Consider the following 25,607-nt stretch of genomic DNA (forward strand, 5'->3'; position numbering starts at 1 on the left):
GCTTCCGTTTCTCTCTCCCTCTCCCTCTGCCCTTCCCCACAACATTCTCTCCAAAGGGGAACAACTGCCACAAGGACCAGTTTATACTCAACTCATTCCATGATGTGGCAGTTTCATGGAGATGTAGGAGCTAAACTGCAGAGGAGGAAACCAGCACACTCTCTTCTGAGGAAGGAAACCTAAAGACAGTAAGGAAAGTAGAATTGAGAACTGAAGAGAGATCCTCAACAAATGGATAAACAGATAAAGAGCAGATAAATAGGGATCCCTGGGTGGCACAGCGGTTTGGCGCCTGCCTTTGGCTCAGGGCACGATCCTGGAGACCCGGGATCGAATCCCAGGTTGGGCTCCCGGTGCATGGAGCCTGCTTCTCCCTCTATGTCTCTGCCTCTCTCTCTCTCTCTCTCTCTGTGACTATCGTAAATAAATTTAAAAAAAATTTTTTTTAAAGAGCAGATAAATAGATAATCTTCTCAAATTGAAAAGAAATGAAAAATGACAAAACCTGATACTGGCAATGACGTAAGAAAATAAGCATTCATATTCTTCTGATAAGACAGTGAGTTTGGAACAATCTGGAGGCAAATTTAGTAATATAAACCTGAAGCCTTAAAATCTGCATGCCTTTTAATTTTTTTTTCTCTGAATATTTGTTTCTCTTTATTGGCTCTTTGGCCAGATAGGTTTCTGAAAATATAAGCCTTCCCAAGATTGCTGGGACATATTGATGTCCAGCAATCTAATCCTTGACTCTTTTGTTATTACGTCTTCAGACTCTTCCCACACAGAAGTCTTTAGGATATTCTATTTGAATCTTTTTGATTTTACTGACTTGTATCAAAGTTCTCCTCTACTATATCTGCAGAGGATGAGCAAAAATAATACAATTTTTAGTGACCATTTATCATAGTGACTGTTTGTTGGATACTTTCCAATTGCCTAACACTGTATTGAGTAGTTTACACGCATTGTATTTAATTCTCTCCACAGACTTGTGAGATAGATCTATTATTCCTATTTTGTTTATGTGGGTTTTTTTGTATATTTTTTAATTGGAGTTCAATATGCCAACATATAGCATAATACCCAGTGCTCATCCCATCAAGTGCCTCCCTCAGTGCCCGTCACCCAGTTGCATGCCTTTTAATTTAGCAGTTTTACCTCCAGAAGGGGAAAATAGAGGTAACAAAGAATCTAGCTTATCAGAACTTCATCATAGCATTAATTATGAGTAAAAACTTAGAAATATCCTAAGACCAAATAATAGGCAGCTGGTTAAATGGATTACGAAACAGAAATGATGTATTAGATAAAACAGGACAGAGAAAGATGTTCACAATGAGTTTTAAAAAATTGAAAAATAGTTTATAGAATGTTGGTTGACAATTACCAAAGCAAAATTAAACAAACGAGAAAAATCACCAGAAAAAAACTTGATTTAAAAAACTACACTAATTAGATTGATTTCAATAAAAAAGAATACCTCTTTGATAGAGTCTTAGTAATATTTCAGAAGAAGGGAGTCGGGGAGGGTATTTACGGTTTTAGAGCCAGAACCCAGTGATCATAAGGTGGGTCTCACCGGTCAGGGAACTGGTTGGGATGGGGCGGTTTATGACATAACAACTCTGGGTTGGTGGCCACAGTACAGTAAGGTCTTGAAGCAAATATTGTTGAGCAAGCTGCTGGTCCTAATAAGTAAGCAAGTAACAAATTTGTTACTATTTGTGTCTAGTCCCAGTATTATTTGGCAGAGAAACAGGAAAACATGCTTTAGCCATAACTGTTCATCATAGAGACAGGAAAGTTCATTGGTTTCTGTTCTCAATCATTGCTCTCTTTTTGTTAAAAAAAAAAATCATGTTTATATTTCTATCTCACTAGAAACTCTAGGAAGAGAATTATTTACGTATTAAAAGTAGTTATCTTTGGGTGGAAAGATTATAGGTATTCCTTCATTTCTTCACTTTCGCTTCTCTGTATTTTCTAAATTTTTATCTAATGAACATATATTCAGAAAAAAGATGTATTTGTTTGACTCATATTTAGCCAAATAATTCCAGAGCTATAGTACCCAGAGTCACTCTCACCTCAAAGCTTCTAATCCATTTCTAAATAAAACACCCAATCTACACAGAATCTTGTGGCCAACTTGGAAAACTAGTTAAATCATTACTGAATCACAACTGTGCAGTCCAGTAAGCATCAGGCAGCTTTTCATCTTTTCAGACAGGGAAAGAAATGCTGTGTAGACTGTTTAGAAGGACCCATTGTTCTGAAGTATAGTGGAGGTGTGTTTAACTGACACAGATGCCTGCTTTTCTCCTTGACTCACTGTCAACTCTCCATTTTCCGAATCATGGTACAGTGGGAGTCAGGGACTCCAGGAACACGAAGGGTGAGAGTCGAGGTGAACCCAGAAGCCTAGAATACTGTCTCATGACCTCTCTAGTCAACCACTAATAACTATTTTTCAGTACATAATATTTGCTGAGTGCTAGACAAGGTGAGGCATGGTACAAAATTTGGATAATCTACACTTTATCCCTTAAAGGAGCTTAGTTTTTAATTGGGGAAAGGGTGGAAAGGCGTGACTAATACATAGGCACAATTCCAGACACACAAAATAGCATGCAACCAAGCACTGCCCCACAGGTGGATTCTAGGCTGACCTGAGTTACAGTATTTGTAGCCGGGATCTTGGGTGGTCTAGACTTTGAGTCCTATATATGTTTGGACACAGAAGGTTCAGGGCATCAGGATATCCTAGTAAAAGGAGGTTAAACTCAAACTTTTTTAAATTTCCATGATTTTTATTGACAATTTTTCTGAAATTTGATCTTCTTTATTTTCTGCCGTTTATAACTGCAGCTTAATGAACCTTATTGCAGGGCCCCAAGGCCATTTTCATTGTACGTAGATATTGATTTCCTTGATTGGAGATTAAAAAGATAAGAGACTGACATAGATGTGAATTGATCCCAAGATCAACTGAAGTTTACTTTAAAAGAAAAAAAAAAAACCCCACAGTTCCTAACACCTATGTATTTTCTGATGATCAGCTTCTTTCCATTAGGAAGGACCACGGTGAGACACTCCAATAGATTGATGGTTCTAATTGGTTGAAATGTCATTTCCCTTTATATAACCCTTTATTACTTACATGTACTCTTCATCAGGGACCTCATCATTCCAGATAAGGGGCCTTAGTAATGTTGTTGGGGAAACGGGCCCAGGAAGGGTCTTTACTCAAGTTCAAATAGACACATAGTGATGGATTTAGAATTAGATGTCAGATCTCCTGTTTTCAACCCTGAGCTTCTCCCAGTCTGATACCCCAGGCTTTTTCCTACAAGATAAAACTTACCAAGGATTCTGGGTATCTTAGCTACTAGACATAAAAATGAAAGAGACACGGCTCACAACACTTGTAAGTATAATGAGATGCTCTTACTTCCAGGTTCACCTCTTGGCAGGTTCTCTGGAACAGGACTCAGTTCTGAGTGTCAGACACAGGCACTGCTATCCACATGCCCCTTGGTTTTATCACAACACAATTAAGGAAACCAAAATGCAGAGAGATGAAGTCTCCCATGCCCCCAGCCCTAGGTCAGCCTGTAGAGCAAACTATGGGAATGTGGAACACCTCCTGGATGAACAATCTGATGATGATTGACCCGGCTATTAAAGACAACAGCAGCCATAATGACAACAAACTTGGCCAATCCACCACTTAGGATGCCTTTGGCTGCTCATAAAAACAAACCAACAAACACTCTCAAACAATCTAGGATGTATTACAGAACAGGGAATGCAGAGTTAGAGGCAGTACACGGTGGGCTGATTCAGCAGCTCAGTGGTCCCATCCAGGAGGCAGATTCCCTCCATTCCTGGCGCCTTTTGCAGTGTATTGCCTGAAGTTATTGCAGTGTATTGCAGTGTATTGCTCCTTATGGTCTCCAGGGGTGGCAGCATTTTCAAGCCTCAGACCTACATCCAGAGGCAGTGACTTGAGGAGTCCCATCTTCAGAACAAGGAGATCTTTCTCAGAAGCCCCTAAACAAATCTCTTCCCTCGATACTGGTTGGAACTTGGTCAAGAACCTGCTCTGAAACCAATCACAGCCAGGAGGACAGGCTCAGCTCATTCATGATTCACTCCCTGGGACTGTGGTTGGAGCCACTTTTCCCTGAGTCCTGTGTGGGTGGGGACCAGAAAGGGGTGAGGAGGAAGACCCCTGACTCAATCAGAGCTCTGCCAGAGGAACACAGGGGTGGTCAAGATGGAGGGAAACCATCCACAGTATCTGCTACACCTGTTCTGAGCTACAGGCCACCTCTCCCACCAGGACTTCCCTGAATCAGGTGTTTCATCCCTTCCAAGGTGAGGAGAGGCTGTTCTGACAGAGCAGGGAGGACCTAGGTATCTGTGAATGCTTACAGAGGTCTTCATCGGATGTCAATGTTGGCTTCATGTAAAACTTCCTGAAGGCTCTGGGGACCTTAACCTAGAGTCAGTGATGTTCTAGGGGTGGGAAATTAGGTCAGGAACACTTACAGGGCTAGGCCACTGTGGGCCAAGAGAGAGCTTTGGGTGCAGGGAGACCAGTATTTTAAAGTACTCCTTAAATCATACCTGGACTTTCACTATTGGCCTATGCCCAGGTATGACCATACAGATAGGAAATTGAAGTGAAACACATAAAGAAACATCAGGGTTGGGGTTTTTCTGTTTTTTTGTTTTTTGTTTTTTTGCTTTTGTTTTGTTTTTTGTTTTGTTTTGTTTTACCCAGCCCATGTTCTATGATAAAATTCAGCCCTGCTAAAATAAAAATAGATTTTTGGATGACTGGGTTATAAGCTTCTTGCTTTTCCTTTTCTTCTTCCTTTTTCTTTTTCTTTGCTTTTGATTTTTAAGAATAATGAACATATTCTCTTTTATCATGGGAAAACAGAATAACTTTTATTTGGGAAAAAAAGGTGTTTCACACTTATTTAAAACAGCACAGGAAATCCCCACCTCAAATAAGCAGTCTGATGATTGCTTTTGTAATATTTGAAAATAAACCAACTTTATTGAATTAGTCAATACCAATCAAGACTGGAAAACAACTTTATAACTGGTTCAGATTCATGAAGAAAACATTCAGCAATATCTTCATTAAAAGGCAACTTATATTTATTAAGGCTTGAAAGCAAGTCCTGCTATTTTATCACCACAGTTAAAGGTCTTGAGAAAATCAAGTAACCATCATTTGGAGTGTCTTTATAGAATGAAATGTTTGTTCTTTTATAAGGCATCTTTTGCTAATTAGTTAACCCCCAGCTTCTAGAATGGGACAAACAGGAGGTCAGGAAAGTAAGACAAATTCAAACATCAGCTGGATATTTCATTTTTTAAGCATATGCATAATCAATATTGTGAAATCTCTAACTATACATAAAATATTTTAGATAATTGGATCCTTAAAACTATGTTTTTCCAAAAAACAGATTGCTTTTATAGAAACACTGATTGGCCCAAACCCCAGATGAGGCAATCTTTCATTGTATTTTTGGTTGGTGAGGGGAGCATTGGATCTAATTCCTCAAGTAACATTAAATAAAATTATGCACACTTTGGATCATACCTCATGATGAAAGGAAAGCATCTCGAAACAAAGCTGGGAGAAGAATATTGGCAAAGGTAGAAGAATATGCATTCATGAAGGGGGCATGTTACTTGGTTTGAATGCTAAAAAGCACTGGATAGAAGACAATGGGTCTTGTTTGCAGAAAGGGCTCCAGAGCCAAAGATGTGACATCTGTTCTCCTAACTTCAGAACCAGGATGCTTCACGTGCACAATTTTTTCCCGAATGCTTATGATCCTCTTTAATGGCATGTCAAAAAAATAAGGAAGTGATCCCTTAGCAATCACTTAATGAGTTAAATACTTTATCTTTCCAAGGAGAGAGACAGCAACATCTGGATTCACTGCTATATAAATGGTTCCTGGCCACTGGGGATATTGGTGAGTCACAGGAGTACCTACTGGATTCCTGCTGCTTCTAGACCAATTTAATTTTAGACACAGACCCTTTGCTGGTTTCTTACAATGGAAAAGTCTTAATAGACAGACCTGTACCTTCCTCACTCCACCCTTCTTTTAATTCTATTTATCTAGACCTTACTGATTCCTGAGATTCTTAGATATTCAGGGTCTATTCGGGGCTTGATCCATTTTGCAACAATGTGAAGATGCTTGGTGTTGTCTGTCTGCACAATGGCCAGTAGGTACAGGTGCTGTGAAGAGCTTCTGTTATTTCATTTGACAAATGCCAGAAAATGCAGCTCAGGAAACTTCACTCTTGGTGAAGCCTTTTTCTAATGAAAAGACCAAGATCCTTGCTGGCCCCATCAGCAGATGTGAACACTGAAGACTGGCATTTCCTGGGAAGCTGAAACCAGTCTAAGATAGTGTGGCCAAATAAAAGTGTGTTTCACTTTTCATAGCCTGTGATTCTGAATTGTCAGGCATGTGGCTTCCTTTATTGGGATATAAAGACATACAATAGAAGGAACTATGCAACTATGCTCTATAACACTCAAGCTTTTATTATCCAGCTCATCTTATAAGGTTATTAAAATCTTACCCAATACCTTCTCTCTGGGCCAACCTGAGAGGTAGCCCCACCTGACAGGTAAATTCAACACAGTTATTCTGAATTTGATTCTTCTTTCTGCCTCTGCCTCTCACTCTGCTATCCCACAAAAATAGAATAAAATAAAATAGTGACATGAAAGTCAAAGGAGAAAAATAAATCCAAAATAAAATAGGATCTTAACTCAAGCACTTTCAAATGCTGCTGAAATGCTTTCTGAGGGATCAATATTCATTCAAGACCAATGATAGGGTGACCTCCTGTCTTAAAACTCTGGAGTCCAAACTGAAAACGTTTAGTACTCCCTGAGTTGGTTCTGGAGACACCTAAGGACCTCATCATACCGATGCCTGAAGATGATTTGCTGTGTATGTGATAGGGTTGTGGCCAAAGCCCAAGGAGGCTGGAGGATCTGGAGAAAAATCCATTTTGGAAAACATAATCAGAAGGTTAATATTATTGTTATTTTAAAATATTCTGACAAATCTGGTCATAAGACATTAAAGCTCTCAGCCAATAGACGGTTGTATTATGCGATAATCTACTATTGAAATAAAAAGATATTCCTGAATTAAGTACTCAGAAGTGCTTTCCATCTACAACTCCATCCCCTGTTTTAAATGGTTATAACTGATCATGTCACTGACCCCCTCCACTGGTGCCTTAATATCGTTATTTATGTAAAACTAAGTCAACTGCAGAAGGAACATCTAGAAACAACAATATTGATTTAGTTTGGCTTGTTTGTTTTTAAAGACTGTTTTTAAAGACTTGCCAACGGCTGGATTCTGACTATCAAATCAGTCATTAATATCAGACAACCCCATGGGGGGAGCTGTGCCACCTGGGCGGCCTGTTTTCCCTATCCCGCTGGCTCTGCTACACCAGTGTGCTTCTAGAACAGCACCACTGTGGGTCTCTGGAGAGTAAGCTGCCTCTTAGGTCATCGTGCTTGTATTGCTAAACTCAGGGAAGGGTTTCTGAGGACAACAAGATTTACACTAATTAAAAGTCCTCTGGGATCATTCAAGACTTCATCTCCCAAGAGGCCAGTTCGGGGCTTTTCCTTACAGTTTTCTCACCATTCTCCTTTTTTAAACATGCCTAGGGATTAAGTTCCCAGGGAGTCCCTGGAAAGGTTCCTTTAGGGGTGGGAATTAATCAGGTCCTCCTGTCTTTGCAAAGCTCTCAGGCTAATAAAATGCCATACTGAGAACTTTCCTCTTCCTCGGTGGGCTCAAGGGGCTCCTCCTGCTTCCTCCCCTCTGTTCAGATCATCGGGCCACTTGATTTCTTCAGAGATCCCTGGAAGCAGGTTGGCCTAGGGATTGCCAGGGTGAGGATGTGCTGATGTTTCTATGGAAAGGACGGTGCTGCCCTGCTGCCCTGCTGACCTTCCTTGGGGCTTTCTGGCACTGGGAAGCCTCACTCTACCAGTGGGCAGCACAGGTAGGAGAACTGGTGAAGGTGGCTGCCTGTGGCAGGTGGCTTTTCTCGAAAGGCATGCGCTCAGACAACGGGCTGCTGATCAGCTCATTTTTCTTAGCTTCCTCTGCACCAGTGCCCAGGCTTGAGCCAGGCAAGCTTTAAAGGAGGTAAAATTCAAGGAGAATGTCTAAAGAGTGAAATATTAGCTTAAAAAAGTGCCCATTTTCATGTGGCAGGTGAGTCAGATGGCAGGAAAATGAACCCAGATGGGGCATATATATTTCTTCAAGTTCAAACCCTATGGTTTCACAGTTGGAAAGACCCCTGGACTTTCTTCTTCTGGTGTTCTGTGATCATGCCACCTCTCTACCTCTCAGCCAGGAGGCCCAGCTGGCCGACCCACATTCAGAAAGAGCTTAAAGAGATTGGAAAGTCAATTTTGGCCAATTCTTGGGTTTTTGCTCTAAGATTGGTAGTGACATAACATCAGCAGTTCAAGACTTAATGAGACCATGAGAAAGAAGACCTGTGTGAAAGATTCCCAGGGAACATCGAGCCTCATAGAAGACTTTATCGTCACCTACACCCCCCACCCGCCCACCTCACATCTGCTTTTTCACAGACCAAAATTCACTTGTGGATCAAAGCAGTCAAAACCCAGGCATGTAATCCCCAACAAAACTACCCCTAAGCAAGCAACCCCCCTGGCTGGTAGGCCCTGTGGGCCTTTTGGCATCAACACTGCTCCCTCACCCCCTTCCTGGTCATCCCGGGTTTGCAACTACAAATTCTCCTTCCTCAAAAGGCCTGGACCGCATGAAAACAGAGGTTGGTGTCAGTCAGATGCATAAGGGCATTGCAACGTTCTCAGCACCGCAGCAAACGGAGACGGTCTGAAGTGCTTTTCCAGCCTGGTCTTCCATGCCCCATGTGACTGGAGCGTCAGAAAGCAATGAGGGACTGAAGGTGTGTCTGCCAGGTGCCAAATCCACAGCCTGCCTGTCCTCGATTCATTCCCTCATCGCCCCACCCCACCCCCAAATGCAATGGCTCTCTTTCTCGTAAGAACTATGATTCCATCTGTCCTTGGCCGCCGAGTTAACCAACAAAGAGGTGGGTGGAAGAGGACACCATGTTCCATGTTCCTAATGGAGCTGAGGAGAGATCTTGATATTGGCAGAGAGGCCAGTGACAGTCCCCCAGGTGGGTTCTCCAACACTGACCCCAAACACACTGAACCCAGACCAGCCCCAAAGGCTGAGAGCTTGATTATTTCTATCATTTCTGCTTGCAGATCCCTGTCCGATCACCTCGGGTCGGTTCTGACCTTCAGAAGAGACAGCAGGCTGGAGTCCCACGAGGCCAGCGAGACGTGGCCTACTACAAAAAGATGTTTCCCAAGGCCATGAGCAAGAGGAGTCTGGGAGGCTGGAGTTCCTTTGGGAGAAGCTGAGTCCTTCTGCTGCCAGTGGTGGGGCAAGGTGGCCGAGCTCAGGAGCGGCTGAGGCGCTTGGCGACATCCGCGTAGGCCGACTCGATCTCCTTGTCAGCTGCACAGGTGTTGGTGAACTCATCCCGGGCGTAGGCATTCTTCAGGTACCGCCACAGGCCTGTCATCTCAGCAGGGAAATCGTAGTTGCGGTATTTCTTGGAAACAATCTACAACACAGATGGCATGAAAGCGCGAAACAAATCAGCGAGGGAGACTTAATGGTGTGACCTGGTGTGTGTGTGTGTGTGTGTGTGTGTGTGTGTGTGTGTGTGTGCATGCGCGCGCAGGGAGGGAGGACCCACTTGCATCACGGCGGCCACTTTGCAGCAAAATGTTTGCCATGCAAGGTGGCAGTGCTGCCTTCTTTTCATCTTATCTTATTTATTTCTTAAGTAAATATAATTTGCCCTTTTGACTTAGCCATTCTGCTTTTTCCTTCGGAAATAATATCAAAGATATAGCTACATATCTGTGATCATGGGACTAATAGTAAAAAAAAAAAAAAAAAAAAAAAAGCAATAGTAAAAAAAATGGCAGAGAACAGAAATGTCCAACAATGCATATGCATATATGGATAAATGTATCATTATCCATAAATACAATGCCATACTGGAGAGCCATTAGAAATGCTGCTGAGATCGCTTCTCGGCCTTTTGGCTAAGATCAAGTGTAGTATCTGTTCTTATCAGAAATGCTGCTGAGGAGTTCCTGGGATCTGGATAACCCTTTAAGATGGATCGTTAAGTGTCAAGTGCAGTACAAAAAAAATGAGAAATAAATAAAAATTTTACAAAGTGCAGTATAATGCATTTGGAGAAATAGGTGTGGTAACTGAAAGTATCTATACCAATATGTCACCCAGTGGCTATGTCTGATTGGTAAAATTCTACATTGTTGCTCCTCACCCACTTTGTTTTACATAAGCACCCTTAGTTATAGGAGAGAATCAAAAACACACAAAGTGAGCTAGATGTTGGAATGTATATGCAGGCTCAAAGTATGATGTGGGAGTGAACAAATCATGATTTCTAATCTCTCCTTGGTTTGCCAAATGTGTAGGCTGTGGATGGGCATTCTGGGGAGGTGATGTTTGTACTGAAACGGTAGCAGGGTCTTAAGAGCATGGGCTGTGGATCCCAACGAACTGGATCTGCAATTCTACTCCACTATAACAGCTGTGTGACCTTGGACTAGTTACTTGGCCTCTCTGAGCCCCAATTTCTTTATCTCTAAAATGAAGATAATAATAGAACCTTCATTGGAATAACAGATTAGTTCATACACATAAAAAGCTTAGAGGAGTGGCTGGCTGCTACTGAGCACTCAAGAAACATTATCTCCTATTATAATTCATTAAGACCCATCTTTTGTCCATTTGCATGCATTCAGAGGTAAGGGTAAGGTGGTCTTCACAGAGGATGACCTGTGTAGTTACATGGGGCCTGGAACTCAGAAAGGCCTGCTCTTGGTTGAATGCTTCACTGTCACCATCTGGAAATTCTAAGTACTTTTTAACGGGGACCTCTTTATTGTCACTGTGCACTGGCGTCTGCACATTAGCTGGTCTTGCCTCTAGCTCTCTGGGGCTGGCATGGGAATAGCAAAGAGTAGCCTCTCTCCTAAAACATTGGCTTCTGACTCCTTTCCTTGCTTTGTTTTTAGAGAGGTCTTCAGACTGCTGACCCCAGGATCCTCCCACTCAGAGAACTCTGAAGTTCAGCTACTCTGGGCTTTCATCTTCATTTTGGTGCCAGTGATGGTCAGGGTTCCCTGGAAAGCTGTGCTGAGTGAAGGCAACAATGACCTATTGCATGAAAAGACTAGCCTCATCAGTCTGACCACATTCCCAAGGAGGATTCATTTTCCCCTTCCATTCTCCGGCATCAGTTTGAGTGTTCACTGCAATACTAAGAACTATTCTATTCTGAATACTGTTTGTCTCTTCTCTCCTAGCTTGTGAACAGTTTAAGGACAGGAGCCCCACCTTCTTCATTTCCATACTGCCTGATAATCACAGTAACACTATTTTTTTTTTGAAGATTTTAAGTATTTATTTGAGAGAGAGAGAGGGAGAGAGAAAGAGAGAGAGAGAGAGAGAGAGAGAGAAGGGCAGAGGGAGAAGCAGACTCTCCGACGCGGGGCTGGATTCCAGAACCCTGAGATTATGATCTGAGCTGGAGATGTTTAACCGACTCAGCCACCCAGGTGCCCCTCAATAACGTTTATAAGAATAGTGACACTAGCCAGCATTTAGTTACTATGTGCTCTGCTTTAGGCTCTGTTTTAAGCACTGTGCAAGCTACTTAAATCCCTAACAACTCTATAAGGAAGAGTGTATTATATCCCCACTTTACAAATGAGGAAAGTAGGGCAAAGAGAAGTTAAGTAAGTGAAGATTCAATAAATAGCAGTATTGCATCTTTACTGTCTTCAGGTATTCTAAATCAAAGTACATCTAGAGACAAATGAAAGAAACTCACTTAATTTCAAAGAATGAAGATCCTTAGCAATGAGCAGACTAAAGCCACATGAGAGTAAATGCCTTATACAATGTTGCACAGGGAATGAGTTCATTCAACCAATATCTTTTTAAAAATCATTAGTATTTCTTCCAGTTCTTGCTTTTCTTTTTTTATTCCAGTATAGCTGACACACATTAGTTTCAGGTGTACAAGTAGTAATTGGGCAAGTCCGTATGCTCTGCTGTGCTCACCAGCAGTGTCGTTCCCATCTGTCACCCTAGGACCCTATTACAGCATCATTGACTGTATTCCTTCTGCTGTGCCTGGTATTTCCAGGACAGTCCTTCCTTTCTCTCCATGTGGCCACCCAGCCCCTATGCAAATGAGAAAAGAGCCGCTGGAGTCAGAATCCCTTGTGTGCCAGTCATCCAGCTATTGTTGCTCAGCTGCAAACCACCCTAGTGTTTGTGTCTTTGTGACACTGTAGCGGGGACTCTGCAAATCACACCTGTTTTGCCAGTGAGTCTCTGCTGGGCTCTGCCAAGAGGGGGTACTAAAGAGAGAGAGCAAGCCTGCAAAGCTGGAGGAGGGAGAAGGGAGGCCCCTTTTTGTCCTGGGTATCCTGTTCCCATCCACTAGTGGAATCAGTGCCCTCACCCTGGCTGAGAGGCCAGCACTCAATAGTGATCCCACTGCAGGGGTTGGGTCCCAGCCCCCAGCACCAGCTCAGCAGTGCCCCCTGCCCCTTCCAAGGTTCGCTTCTGCAGGGGCCCCTCATCTCAGTTTCCAAGTCTAAATAATTCCAACCTCTGACGTCCTCTGTTTGCGTCCCCTGACCTAAGGGGTTGCGGTGGCCTCGTCAAGGTGGAACCTCCTGGTACATTTTGCCTTCCTAATTCTTCAGTACTTACAGCTGCTTTCTTTAAATTCTCTCTGTGAAGGCAACCAGTTTGGGGTGGTCACCAAAGAAGCCCTCCCCACAATGTTCTGTCCAGCTTAGTGCAACTAATAAGCCAAGGGGATGGGATCTGAGTCCTTGGGAGAGCACTCACCATGAGCAAGTGCCAGTTTGCCAGTTCTCCCATTGCCAGTTCTCCTTGACCTCCCTGTTTACTGCAGGGCTCGAGTTTGCTGGAGAGCCTTTGAGAAGAAGGTGTCCTGGCTAACGAGCAAGTCCATGCAGGAGTGGTGGGTGGGTCACAGACTGATTACAGTGGTCCCAAATCTCTCCATGCTGGGATTTATTTTCACTTTTAAAGGATGAGAGAGGAGATTTAAAAACAGCAGAAGGACAATTTATGATATATATATATCTTGTGTTTATGTCTTTGTTCCTGTTTGCTTCAGGGGCTGAAGCAGGTCACTGTGCTAGGCTGGGGTCCCAGTGGCTGCTACAGAAGGCCCGCCATACCCCTCCCTGCCCGGATCTGCACGCCCGGAGCCTTGGCCACATTGCTCATTGTTTCCTCACATGTTGGCTTGACTTGGGGAGATGAGGACTAGAAGGGAGCCAGACAGCGAGAGTTCAAACCAGGCTCTCAGGGAAAATGAAGATGAACCTGAATGACAGCCAGGCAAGAGAGGGAGAGAGGGTGAGGGCACAGGAGAGAGCAGGCGCAGATGCGCACATGAATCTCTGATGTTCACAAAAATGTCCATGCTCGTGTTCTGAATTTGCTCTTTCATATGAAAACAGTTAGCTCCCACAGCCCAGATTAGGTTTTGGCATCAGGAGCCAAACTGGAGGCCTGACTTGGCTCCCCCTTCACTCTTTCTGCACATCGGGGATTTGCCAGGTCCCTGGGATCTGATAAGCTGGATCAGCAGAAATCCAAGGAGACAGAAGGCGAGGCCCAGCCCTTGTCCCCTTGCAGGCCGTCCTCCTTCTGATCCCCAGCTTCCCCAAGTGAACAGCTCACTGAACTCCATCCAAGAACACGGGCGTAGCATGGTTATTTAGGGCTGGGAGGAACTGAAGGGGTGGTAGGATGAAGCCTGGGGCCTTGGAGAATCCATTTGTTTTACCTTATTCGACAAGAACTTCTTGAGTGGGTAGTCGATATATGTTTGAGTGAGACAGAAGAAAGAAGGAGTAAAGGAAGAGAGAAGAAAGAAGCAAGAAGGGATATACTTACTATCTCTTCATTTACACATGAGAAAAATGGATTCCAGAAAGAGTCAATGACTCTCCCCAGCTCCTGCTGTTAGTGGGTGGCAGATACAGGACCAGAACGTGGATCTCAAGACTTTCTGAAGGGGGGCTTTGCCATTACATCACACTGACACAGTGTGACTGAACTGGAATCACACCATCCCTCCTGGTGTCACTTATTCTTCAGGAAAAGAGAATACAAGATGTTTCCGGGGGTGTGGTGGGGCATGCAGTAATTAATAATGTCATAGACATAGAGCTTGGCTGGACTTACAAGTAACCACTGGCTTGGCCCTGAACCCAAAGTGTCTTCATATTGATAGATTGCATTTTCCCAGCCCCTAGTAATGGCACTCGTGATTCTCGCCCCGTCTCCAGCTCTGCCCAAGTCCTGTGGGAACACCAGTGCTTGCACAGCTCAGATTTCACTTCAAGATGGTTGTGTTCTGATTGGAGAGAAGCCCACATTTCTAGCTCAGGATTTCAGCTGGAAAATGATAGGCAGGTATCCAGCTGACAAATGACTAAATCTGATTCTTTCTAGTGAAGGGTGGAAGGGAAATGGTATGATACACAAGCTTGGTGATCAAATGGTCAATCAATGAGTATTTATGAAAGGGCCACCATATATCCACCATCATGCTTGGAGAAGCCACTATCCCCACAGAGTGTATTGTATTACCAAGACATATGATATAAATGTGTACAAAATGAGCTATATGGTCCCACTTTGTGTTTCTCTAGGCTGGTGAGGGTCAGGAAAGGATGTTAGAAGATGCATTAGTTTAGAGAATGAACATCAGGGCACACAATTATTGTCTTCAAATGAGGTGAAACAGAACAGCCCTGTTCCATGCTGTTCCAGGAAACAGAGGGAAGCAGGGAAGCTGTTTGGGCTCAACATAAGGAAGGGTGTTTTCAGGAGCACTTGTGGGACTCAGTTAAGCATCCAACTCTTGATTTGGGCCCAGGTCAAGATCTCAGGGTTGTGGGATGGAGCCTCACATTGGGCTCTGTGCTGGGCCCGGAGCCTGCTTAAAATTCTCTCATTCCCTCTCCCTCTGCCCCTGCCCGCCCCTGAAAAAAAAAAAAAAAAGATGGATGTTTTAATAATCAGAGCCATCCAAAATGGTAGGACTGACTTGTTAGGCAGGGAACTCTTCATCATCAGAACCGTGCAGTGAGAACTCTAGGAAGCCTGTCACGGACAGGCAGAAAGTGGTCCCGTTTGGGGTGGGAGATAGTTTTGGATGACCTAGGAATTCCCATCCTTCCAACTCTTGGATCCTAGGAGTCTTTTAGGACAGGATTGAACTGCATGTCGAAGTTGATCAGTGAGTGCAACCATGGCAAGAAAATGATGTCACTTCTTGTAGCCTCCTGCTCTTCAACCGATAGATAAAGAAGATGATACACGGCTGCCCTAGGGAGTTACTAGAGGGAATGAGAAGGCTTGTATATGAAGCAACTTCACAAAGATGTGGGGGTGTGGACAGTGAACACCCACAAGGCAGAGACAAGGAAGAAGTACGTTTGTGCGCTCTCTCTCTCTCTATACACACACACACACACACACACACATATGTGTGTATAATTGTATGTATACATATACATACATCCATGTATACATCCATCCATTTATACATAGACATATATATGTGTGTATGTATAACCATACATGCTATGACAATAGCAGCTGCTATGTATTGAGCCTTTATAATATGTCAGGCACTGTTATGCCATATTTACTCTCCCAGCCAAGAAGTAAGAATAAGTAAGTAATATATGCCTGTTTTACTGAAGCTCAGAGAGTCTATACAGCCAGTAAGCAGTAGGGTTCCTGACTGGGTTCCTATTCATGTGACTTCAGAGCCTGGGCTCTGGACCAGCAGGTGGCACTGTCCTTGACTCCTCCACAGGTGACCGGGACCTATGGTGGAGTTGGATATGGCAAGCAACCTGCAGATTGAGCTGTCTTACCTTGACCACATGGAGTTTGGGCAACAGATTGCAGTCAGCCAGAGTCAGCTCATCCCCATCTAGGAATTTGCGCCGGGACCTCTTGTCTTCGTCCCCGTGAGTGTTGGCGTCAATTTCTTCTGGAAGAGGGTTGTTCAGGTAGTCATCCAGTTTCTTCAGTGCCCTGGTCAGGCCTCTCTCAAGGGCTAGCATGAAACAGCAAAAGAAGAATCTTTAGTCAACCTTCCTGCCACTGGAAACAACCAGAGGGTGTTTAGAGTAGCCTATCCTGAATTCTGTCCCCAGTGTCACACTGCCAGCTCCCACACACTACAGGATAGCCGGCAGCCATGGATACAATGCAGCAGAAGAGTGTTACGTGGCCTGAACAAGCAAACCTTAACCAAACAATAAACACTAGCTAATTTTTTTTTTGAAAAAAGCATAAATGTAGAAATGCAACCATTTGGATGGTTGCTCAAAGTTTTAGAGAGCTTATCTCCAGTAGATACAATAATAATACTTGACTTTGATTTTCTATTTTGCTTCTCCATATTTTGCTAATATTCCACAATTAACCCATATAATAATTTTGTTGAAAGAAAGGGCTATTAACTAAGTATGTAAGTGCTTAAAAATCCTATGACAGAGATATGCACCAGACTTTGTGGAAGCATTAACTATGGAAACACTAACTGACCCAACCTGAGAAGGGAAAGGGACAAAGCTTCCAGGAAGACATGACACAGGAAAGTAAGTTACCCTCTTTGGTGTTGCCCCCTATAGGACTCATGGATCCCAGAAAGGCATATTTCAGTTTAATCGAGAGAAGGTTGTTCTACAAATTAGAGATGTCCAAAATGGAAGGGCCAGTGCACCAGGCAGAGAGCTCCACCAGAAATCTACAAACACAGCTTTATGGAAGCCGGTCATGGACACAGCTCAGAGAATGAACATCCAAAGGACAGTAATGCAGTAGAAGACTTTTACAGTCTTGCTCCAATAATTTCCAATCCAATAATTCTTTCGGACACAGGAGTAGAACAAAATATTCAAAAGAACAACAGCTAGAAGTCACTATCACTCAGAACCAATCCATCCAGAATCTCACAGTCCATTCTAGGCACAGAAGACTGGCCACCCGAGCTCCGAGGACAGAGGTGGGGAAGATGGCTGGTTGGAGCCCCAGCCACTGCACCTGCGTCATCGCCCCCTCCCCAAGGCTGTTTTTCCCAGGCTCTGGTGTAGAGTATGACACTGAGGTAATAGGACTCAGTCCAATGTTAATTCCAGCAGATGAAAGAGGGATGCTATGCTGCCCCTGGAGGGAGATCCCAAAGGACTGTACTCTTATTTACTTGATCCCAAATGTGCCTTCTGTTAGCCACTCCTCCCCTAACCCAAGTTTGTTTTTTCATAGAAGGCCTTTGTTTGAGACAATGAAACAGCACCAGCCCAAGATAAATCCATTGAACACTTACTGGAATGTTTGAAAACAGGCTGGAGGTTGGACGTAGTTTCTCAATACTTCCTTCTCCCTGGTGTGGCATTTGAACTTGTACTCCATCATCTGCTTTGTGTTTTTCCAGTTTGGGAGAATAGAGGGAGCAGGGCTGGGAAAAATGCTTGTGTTCCCCTTAGGAATTGTCTAGACTAGGATGGGACTGCAAGCCTATTCGAGGACAATAGCAGAGGGTGGGTACCAAACAATAGCCATTATGCTCCCCATCCCCAACTGAAGCACTTGTGATATATACTGGGTTTGTTTGCTTCCTTAAATCCCTCCACCCCTTTCAGTTATGGCGATTATGCCAAAATCTTGATTGTAACGGAGAAAGGAAATATCAAATAGAGTGCCTGTTGAAACCTGACCAACTGATATCAATCCAAGGGAGAGAGACAGATGAAGAGAAATGAAATGTTGCAGATTGTAATTCCAAAATGCCCGCTGGAGATCCCAAGCAGGCCACTGCATGAAGCTGTGTGCAAGTGCCCCGGTGTGGGAACTATCTTGATATTGGGTAAAAGAGGTCTAGAACAGCAACTGGAGCTCCTTGGGAGGACATTTCTGAATACATTTCAATGATGTCTCCATGAACTCTTGAGGTGGAAGGATAAAGTGTGGTAGTGGGCATGGCTGTTGCCTTATGCCATAACTCCGACATCCAAGTAGGTGTGTGCCAAGGATGTCCTCTGCGTGTCAATGTCATCGCCTGAGTCCATGTATTTTTGATCAGGAATGTGAAGGGGGCAGTTGGTGGTAATCATGATGGAGAGAGAAGAGGTGAGGCAGCATGGAAGAGATCTCATGGCCTGGAGCTAAGCCTGCCTTAAAATTTTGAGCCTGCCCAGGGTGGATATAACTGTGATGCTCTCAAGTTGGAGCTTCAGTTCCCTTAATCCTATGGGCCCCTTTTAAAGCCTTGAACTTGATTTTTTAAAAATTCCTTATTTGTATTTATTGTATGGGCTTCAGATCCCCCGCTCCCCAGCCAAGTCTTGGGAACATCCCTGATCCCAGAACTTACGAAGAAGTGTGACCTTGGGTAAGTTCCTCAACTTCACTGAGTTTCAGTTTTCTTATCTCAACTGTGAGATGAAGATCCCTAATCTTCCTAAGGCCATAGTGAGGACTGATTGGGATCATGCAGGGAAAAGTGCCTCAGACACCTGCTCCATGCTAAGACATCCTTGTGATCACCCTTGCCAGTGCAGGTCCAAATGCGGTGACCATCGCTCTCTGCCCCTGACCCTATACCCTCAGTCAGTTATATTCCTCAAAAATCCAAGGTGCAGCAGAGAAGGAGAGATTCTCAGAAGCTCCAGTTCTGAGGCCCAGTCTCTGGAGAAGACAATCAACAGCCCAGAGCTTGACTTCCCTTCTTGATTTAATGTACAGCCACACTCCATCGGGATCCATCTTGGTGACAAGCTGTGTGAGAGTCATGGCCAGAGGGACACAGACAATGTGTCTCTGCTAACACACTGCCATTATTATGGAATAACCCAGATGCCAGCACCAATACATTCTCTGCCAGTTCTTTTCCCTCCTATCTGCCAACTTCTTCCTCTGACCCTGGCTCAATCTGGCATCCATAGAATTTAATTCTCTCTTTTGGCTTATAGCACCCAGGTCATGAAGACACTGGTGGTGATACTTTCTGCTCTGGTAAGAGTGAAGGGATGTGAAAGAAACCAGAGTGACAAGTAGATGTTAATTCTATCAGTGCTCACATTTGAAACCCTCCCTCCCAAAGACTTCCTCTGAGTAGCAGGATGGGGTAACCCTCGGACCACAGCAAGCCTGGGGCCAGGGGACCCTGAGACCCAGGAGAAGTAACATCCCAGGCACTTGACAGATACCCTGTCCTTTGATTGCTTTCTACCCCACTGCACCCGCCCTTTCCGTAAAGATTTATTCTGTACCACACACAAACGCGCTGGGTAAAATATGTGATGAGGAAACAAGGGGAATAGTTCATAAATATTCTCAGCCATATGCAAACAATCTCAAATTTATTTTTCTCCTTTTTAAGGAGGAAAAAAAATCCACCCATTCCATGATCACTTCCAGATTCATTGAGGTTGATATTACATAAGAACCAATATTGTTTTCTCGTCGTAGAGAAATAATGACTTGGAAACGGCAATTTGAGCTAAGAAAATAATATACTCTTACCAGGGCATGGAGGCTGAATGAGGACCAGGGAGCCAAGACTCTAGCTCAGCCTCCAACTAGCTCTTGCAAGCACAGCTCAACCCTGCTTTGCTGGCATGCTTTGTGCAGCAGGGGTATCAGCAAGCAGCCACGCAGACTTTTTGGGGCTCCAAATTCACTTAGGGTGGAACACATGTCAAAGGTACTCTTTGAAGGGACAGGAGCTGCTCTGTGGGCCCAGGGTCCTATATTCTCAGCTCCTCACGTGTGTTTTCTCTCTGGCATGTGAACTTGCAGAGAGATAAGAGCCAGGGAGCCACCTCTGACTGCCGGCTGCAGCCCAGACAGGCGTCTGTTCAGCTCTCCCATGGAGAAGACGATCGGGGCTATTGGGAGCTGGCCCCAGGCCGAGGACCCTCCGTCCCACTGTGCTTCTCTCATGGCTCTGATCCAGCACCAGCAAGAAAGACAGTAACTGAATTTCTGAAGTAAGACCAGGGATGTTTACACAACCTATCATTTAAATAGACAGTGAAGCTATGTTGATGGGAATTATTATTCATATCCATTTAACAGATAAAGAAATTGAGTCTTAGACTTCCCCAAGGCACACATGCATGTGCAAGCAAACTGGGGCCAGGAGGCACACTGAAATTATACCTTGTTTGGTTTTTAACTACTGTTGTCTTCCTTACGAGCCCCAACCCCTGGGTAATGGGAGAATGACAATTTTATTTTAGTCCGTTCTGAATTACAATCCAGTCTGATGTAATAAATAGTCCCTCTAGAGAAATCTCAGGTTTCTTTTTGTTTGTTTGGGTTTTTTTTTTTTCTTTTTTTTTTTTTTTGCATGAAAATGCTCCTTTTCTCAGAAAGTCTCCATCTGCTCTGTCTTTCCTCGATAAGTAAAATGAAGGCAAGGGGATTGTTGTGAGCTCATGGCCTTGGGGAGATAGAGGTCCTGGGATCTAGCAGGTGGAGGCTTTGGGAAACTACCACAGGTCCTGTGTCTCTTTGTGTTTACTTTTTTATTTTTTTAAGATTTTATTTATTTATTCATGAGAGATACACAGAGAGAGAGGCAGAGACACAGGCAGAGGGAGAAGCAGGCTCCATGCAGGGAGCCCGATGTGTGACTCTATCCCAGGACTCCAGGGTCAAGCCCTGAGCCGAAGGCAGACGCTTTAACCGCTGAGCTACCCAGGTGTCCCAGTTACTTTTTTCTTTTTTTTTTACTTTTTTTTTCTTTTTCTTTGTTTTTACTTTTTTCTTAATGAAACCTCCACTTTCTTCCAGAGTAAGCACAGGGATATTGACGGTAGGATGGTGGTCAGAGGTTGGCTGTTTGGTTCCCTCCAAAGCCCTGGAAGGATTCCCAAGCAAAGTGCCACATAGAGCTTTCTAGATGCATCTCTAGTTGCCTGACCCTTCTACCTGTCTCTTCTCCTTCATCCCCAAATCCTATGGTCCAGGAAGAGTATGCTTTCCTTTACATTTTCCTATGTCAAATGGTCCATCAACCACTGAACAGCAAGCTTCCCTGGCCCACTGCATGGACTGAAGGGCCATTTCTTCTCTGTGATCTGAGGCCTTTCGGTATGGTTCTTGATGTGCTAAAACTGAGAGATAAAGAGATTTAGAGCACTTTAAGACAAGAGCTTGGCTTGTAAGGCTACTGTCTTGTTGAAAATGCTATTTTGAATCAGCAGCTAAATATTGAATACTTTTTTCTATCTTAGAATTCCTTCTATAGAATTCTTATCTGTCATGGGGCCAATGGATGCTCAGGGCAGATTAGAATCATGTACTCAAGAAAGACAAAGAGAAAAAGTACTAGCCCTATTATCCAAGTAAGGAGGAAAACCAGTATTTAAAAACAGGACTGCGGGATCCCTGGGTGGTGCAGCGGTTTAGTGCCTGCCTTTGGCCCAGGGCGTGATCCTGGAGACCCGGGATCGAATCCCACGTCGGGCTCCCGGTGCATGGAGCCTGCTTCTCCCTCTGCCTGTGTCTCCGCCTCTCTCTCTCTCTCTCTCTGTGACTATCATAAATAAATAAAATTAAAAAAAAAAAAACAAACAGGACTGCTGGATTCCAAAACTTAAATTTCTTTCACTCTGGGTGCCAAGGACTAACCTATGGCTCTTTGGGAGTCCACTCAGCCTTCCATCTTCCTTTCATGCTACAGACTTTTCTCATAAGCCCTTATTTACCTAACAAGAGTGTGGCTATTAGGACACCACTCCTTATGCCTTAACTTATAGTGAATTTGATAAAATATTTGTGTTCTTCTGTTAATGGCCTGATTTTAGCTGGAATTCTTGGTGCTCCTCTCAGTGACTATCATTGGGTCTAGAAGGAGTTATTTCTGAGGAGCGAGCCTACCAGGACCCTTAACATCATTTCTCAGCAACAAATACTAACTTAGCCTGTATGCAAGGCCAATGGTGTCACATCATCTGTGCAAGCAGAACATCTTGGTGAAAAGAAAGGAATTCATACGAGTTTTTCTTATGAAGAAATAAGTATCTAGATAATGAGAAATACCTGAAGGACTGGATGAAGTTTTTCCTTTTCATCTCTTTCGATATGTCAATATAACAAAAAAAGCATAGCTGTGGTTTGAGGGAGACCACAAAGGAGATTTCTCTGGCCATCGTGTATTCTTGGACAGAAAATACAAAGGTGGCCATGCCTTGTTGACATTTGATAGTTTTAAACATGAATGATAATGTGATGGGAACAAAAAAAAAATCAAATAGTAAGAATGTAATATCATCTCTATCTCACCTTTCTGGAAGAAGAAGCCTTTCTTCTGAAACAGGGAGGTCATATTGCTTTACACAAGATGCCCAAGGGCCAAAGATCCAGGAAAGAGGAAGAGGTTGGAGAAGCAGTAAGGCTCAGGAGAGTTACAGGGGTGGGAGAAGAGGAGGTGCAGGTCAGGTGGGCAGGAACATAAATGTTGTCATAAAGAGGACAATTTTAAGGAGAGACAGAGATGTTCTGGGTGGGGGTCAGGTGAGGTTGGAACATTTGGCTTTGTGCTGGGCAGTGTGGTTCCCTCCTCAGTAAGAATCCCTCCATAAAGATCTACATTCGTCTTTCAAGTTTAGGGAATTGGAGTCACATGGCTTTTCTCTGTTGCAAAAGCCCTTAAAGATAGAAAACGTAGCCCAGCGATAGTTGAGTTACATTAATATGAATGACCACATAAAGGCAAAATTATAAGCAGGTGGGAACTGGGGTTCATACCCTCTGACCCACAGTGACCCTTCTAGAACACACAGCAGGTAAGGCATAGCTGAGCCGCATGGTCATTTTATCTCTCAAAGCGTTATCAATGCCCAGTCCTTCAACCACAGAGGCAGAAATGGCAGCAGGATTGCACAAGATGGGAACTAAATTTTGTTTCAGGTTAGTGAGCCCTACTTTCCTGTGCCTGGGCCCTTGGGGTATGTTCACATGTCACGGCTATCAACAGGGAAGGGACGGAGAGATCCTGAGTTGGGGTGTCATATAGCCCTGCACTAGGCTTCCCTGAGAGGTCTTGTGACCACAATCACAGGGTGGTACGTCCACTTTGCTTTTCAAAAGATCTGAGTTTGAATCCTGCACTGGTTCTGGTTGTTGACAGGCTGCTTCAAAGCATCTTCTACAGACTCTGGTGCATAGAGGGACTTAACAAAAATTAGCTATGACTATTACAGCTGTAGAGCTTCAGTTTATAAGAGGATGTGAAAGGAGGAGAGACTGAAGCCAGGTGTCTGAAGTGAAGCTTATTTGAGCATCCAGGAACTTCCCAGGTGCAAGGGGAATCCTGGCCAGCTCGGAGGATGGAGCTCACACTTGCATTTCCAATGTGTCTGCAATCCCAAGTTGCCTGGAATCATCTCTTTTGGATCTGGCTTTGCTCTCTCCAGGCTACAGGAATGAGTCAAACTTTCTTGGTCTGATAGTTTGGAGACCATTGGCTCTAGCTGTGAAAGACCCAGGAGTTCCCATGTGGGAAGCCATTCCCAGGCCTTCATTTCTAGGTACTGGTGAAAACAGGAAAGGTGGGAAGACAAACAGTGGTTTATGAGAAAGGAAAATGCAATAACAACTTCAACAGATTCCCTACTGGTCCCTCTTGCAGCATCAGCTGAGCTCAAGAGGAGTCTGTAGCTCCTGCTGCCGTGGGTATTATTTGTTTGTTCTAGAAAAGATTTCAGCCTTGAATGGGAGGGTGACTTAAATGACAAACTCACATAGTTCTTTCCAGTAAGGGGTCAGTAAATGATTCTTTAGTCCCAAGGCAGGATTCAGGTCTTACGACTAAGGTGGACTGGGATACAGGACATTGTTGGAAGCCCCCTACCCACTCCCCTTTGGTGGAGAGATCACCAAGTGAATGGATATATATTTCTTTGAGATATTTCTAAGGTAGCCAGGGCTCCCTCCTTGAAGAAGAGACAGGACCTCTGAAGAGCTTCTTCCTCAAGCCCTATAGCGGATCCTTGAGAAGAATCATCTTTTTTATACAATTCCACAAATCCACCTGATATTTGCCCCATATTTAGATGTATGACTCCCAACAACAAACTACATATGTGTATATATGTAGTTATGTCTTTGGCAATCATATATATATGTATATATGGCAATACATATATATATTTATATGTACATATATTTATTTATATGCCATATGTGGCAATACATACGTGTGTGTGTGTGTATATATATAGTTGTGTCTTTGGCAATCATTTGGCTGTGCTTAAATACCAGCATGGTAAAGAATTTAGGACAACCTTGGCATGGCTTTCATAAGATATTTTTTTTTAAGTATGAAGAAGGGACATATGCATAACGTAGACACTTCCCGATTCAGATAATTTTCTAAATCTAAAAGCCACCATGAATTTGAAAAGAAAGATGACCATGTAGGTCTTCAGACTTAGGTTTCCTTTGGTGTACACAGCCTGTACCCTGTAAACTCCCCCAGTGATCGCTTATCAGCAGGAAGAGAGAGAGAGGGAGAGAGACTGACTGAGAAGGAGCCAGCCAGTGGAAAGAGGAAGCAGCAGAACCTCGCTGGGGAGGGTGTAGCTCAGTTGGAGCGTCCCGCAGAGAGCTGTTCCCGTTGGGGAGCCCTGCCCAGACTCCAGCCGCGGGGCGGTGGCGACCCCTCCTGGCCTGTCCTTACCCGACGGAAACCGCGTCCTCCACAGCCAACGTGTGTAACATGTATGTGTGTTTTCTATTAGGCTTTCCAGAAACTCATAAATGGCTGTAAAAACCATTGTGCTAATAGAAAGAGCGACATAAATGCCGACTGGAGCTATTAATGCTGGTTGTAGTTTATGTAGCAGACTGAATCGGGCTGAAAACTTGAGATTTTTATGGTTACTTTGTAACAGGTTATTTTTAAGTATCAGGCCATAGATTAGGCTCAGTCCTCATGTTCAAAGACTCAGGATGTAAAAAAAAAACAAAAAACAAAAAACAAAGACTCAGGATGTCAAGGGAGATATGTTCTTGGTCTTCTGTCCAGTGTTTGGACCTAGAGACTTTCTTCCTCAACGCTCCCTCCCTCCAAACACTCAGGCTACAGTGAGTTAGTCCCTGGGATGCCTGGGTGGCTCAGCGGTTGGCGAGAGTCTGCCTTCGGCTCAGGGCCTGATCCCAGGGTCCTGTGATCGAGTCCCGCATCAGGCTCTCCGCAGGGAGCCTGCTTCTCCCTCTGCCTCTGTTTCTGCCCCTCTCTCCATGTGTCTCTCATGAATAAATAAATAAATAAATAAATAAATAAATAAATAAATAAACAAACAA

At 43.9% G+C, this 25,607-nt stretch overlaps 1 protein-coding gene and 1 pseudogene across 2 annotated transcripts in view; one reads left to right on the forward strand and one right to left on the reverse strand.

The window, feature by feature from the left end:
• Window positions 1-5,044: 5,044 nt before the first annotated feature.
• CLIC5 (chloride intracellular channel 5) overlaps window positions 5,045-25,607 on the reverse strand; it is a 157,378-nt gene continuing 136,815 nt past the window's right edge. For both annotated transcript variants that reach the window (XM_025418932.3, XM_025418933.3), the window contains exons 5-6: window positions 16,157-16,341; window positions 5,045-9,729 (exon numbers count right to left, since the gene is read on the reverse strand). In XM_025418932.3, the coding sequence (XP_025274717.3) occupies window positions 9,562-9,729; window positions 16,157-16,341 (353 nt within the window). In that variant the 3' untranslated portion in view covers window positions 5,045-9,561. The remainder of the gene's footprint in view (window positions 9,730-16,156; window positions 16,342-25,607) is intronic.
• Window positions 10,200-10,291, forward strand: LOC112641873 (U2 spliceosomal RNA; annotated as a pseudogene).

This window comes from Canis lupus, chromosome 12 (genome assembly GCF_003254725.2).
Source record: "Canis lupus dingo isolate Sandy chromosome 12, ASM325472v2, whole genome shotgun sequence".
Classification (NCBI taxonomy): domain Eukaryota; kingdom Metazoa; phylum Chordata; class Mammalia; order Carnivora; family Canidae; genus Canis; species Canis lupus.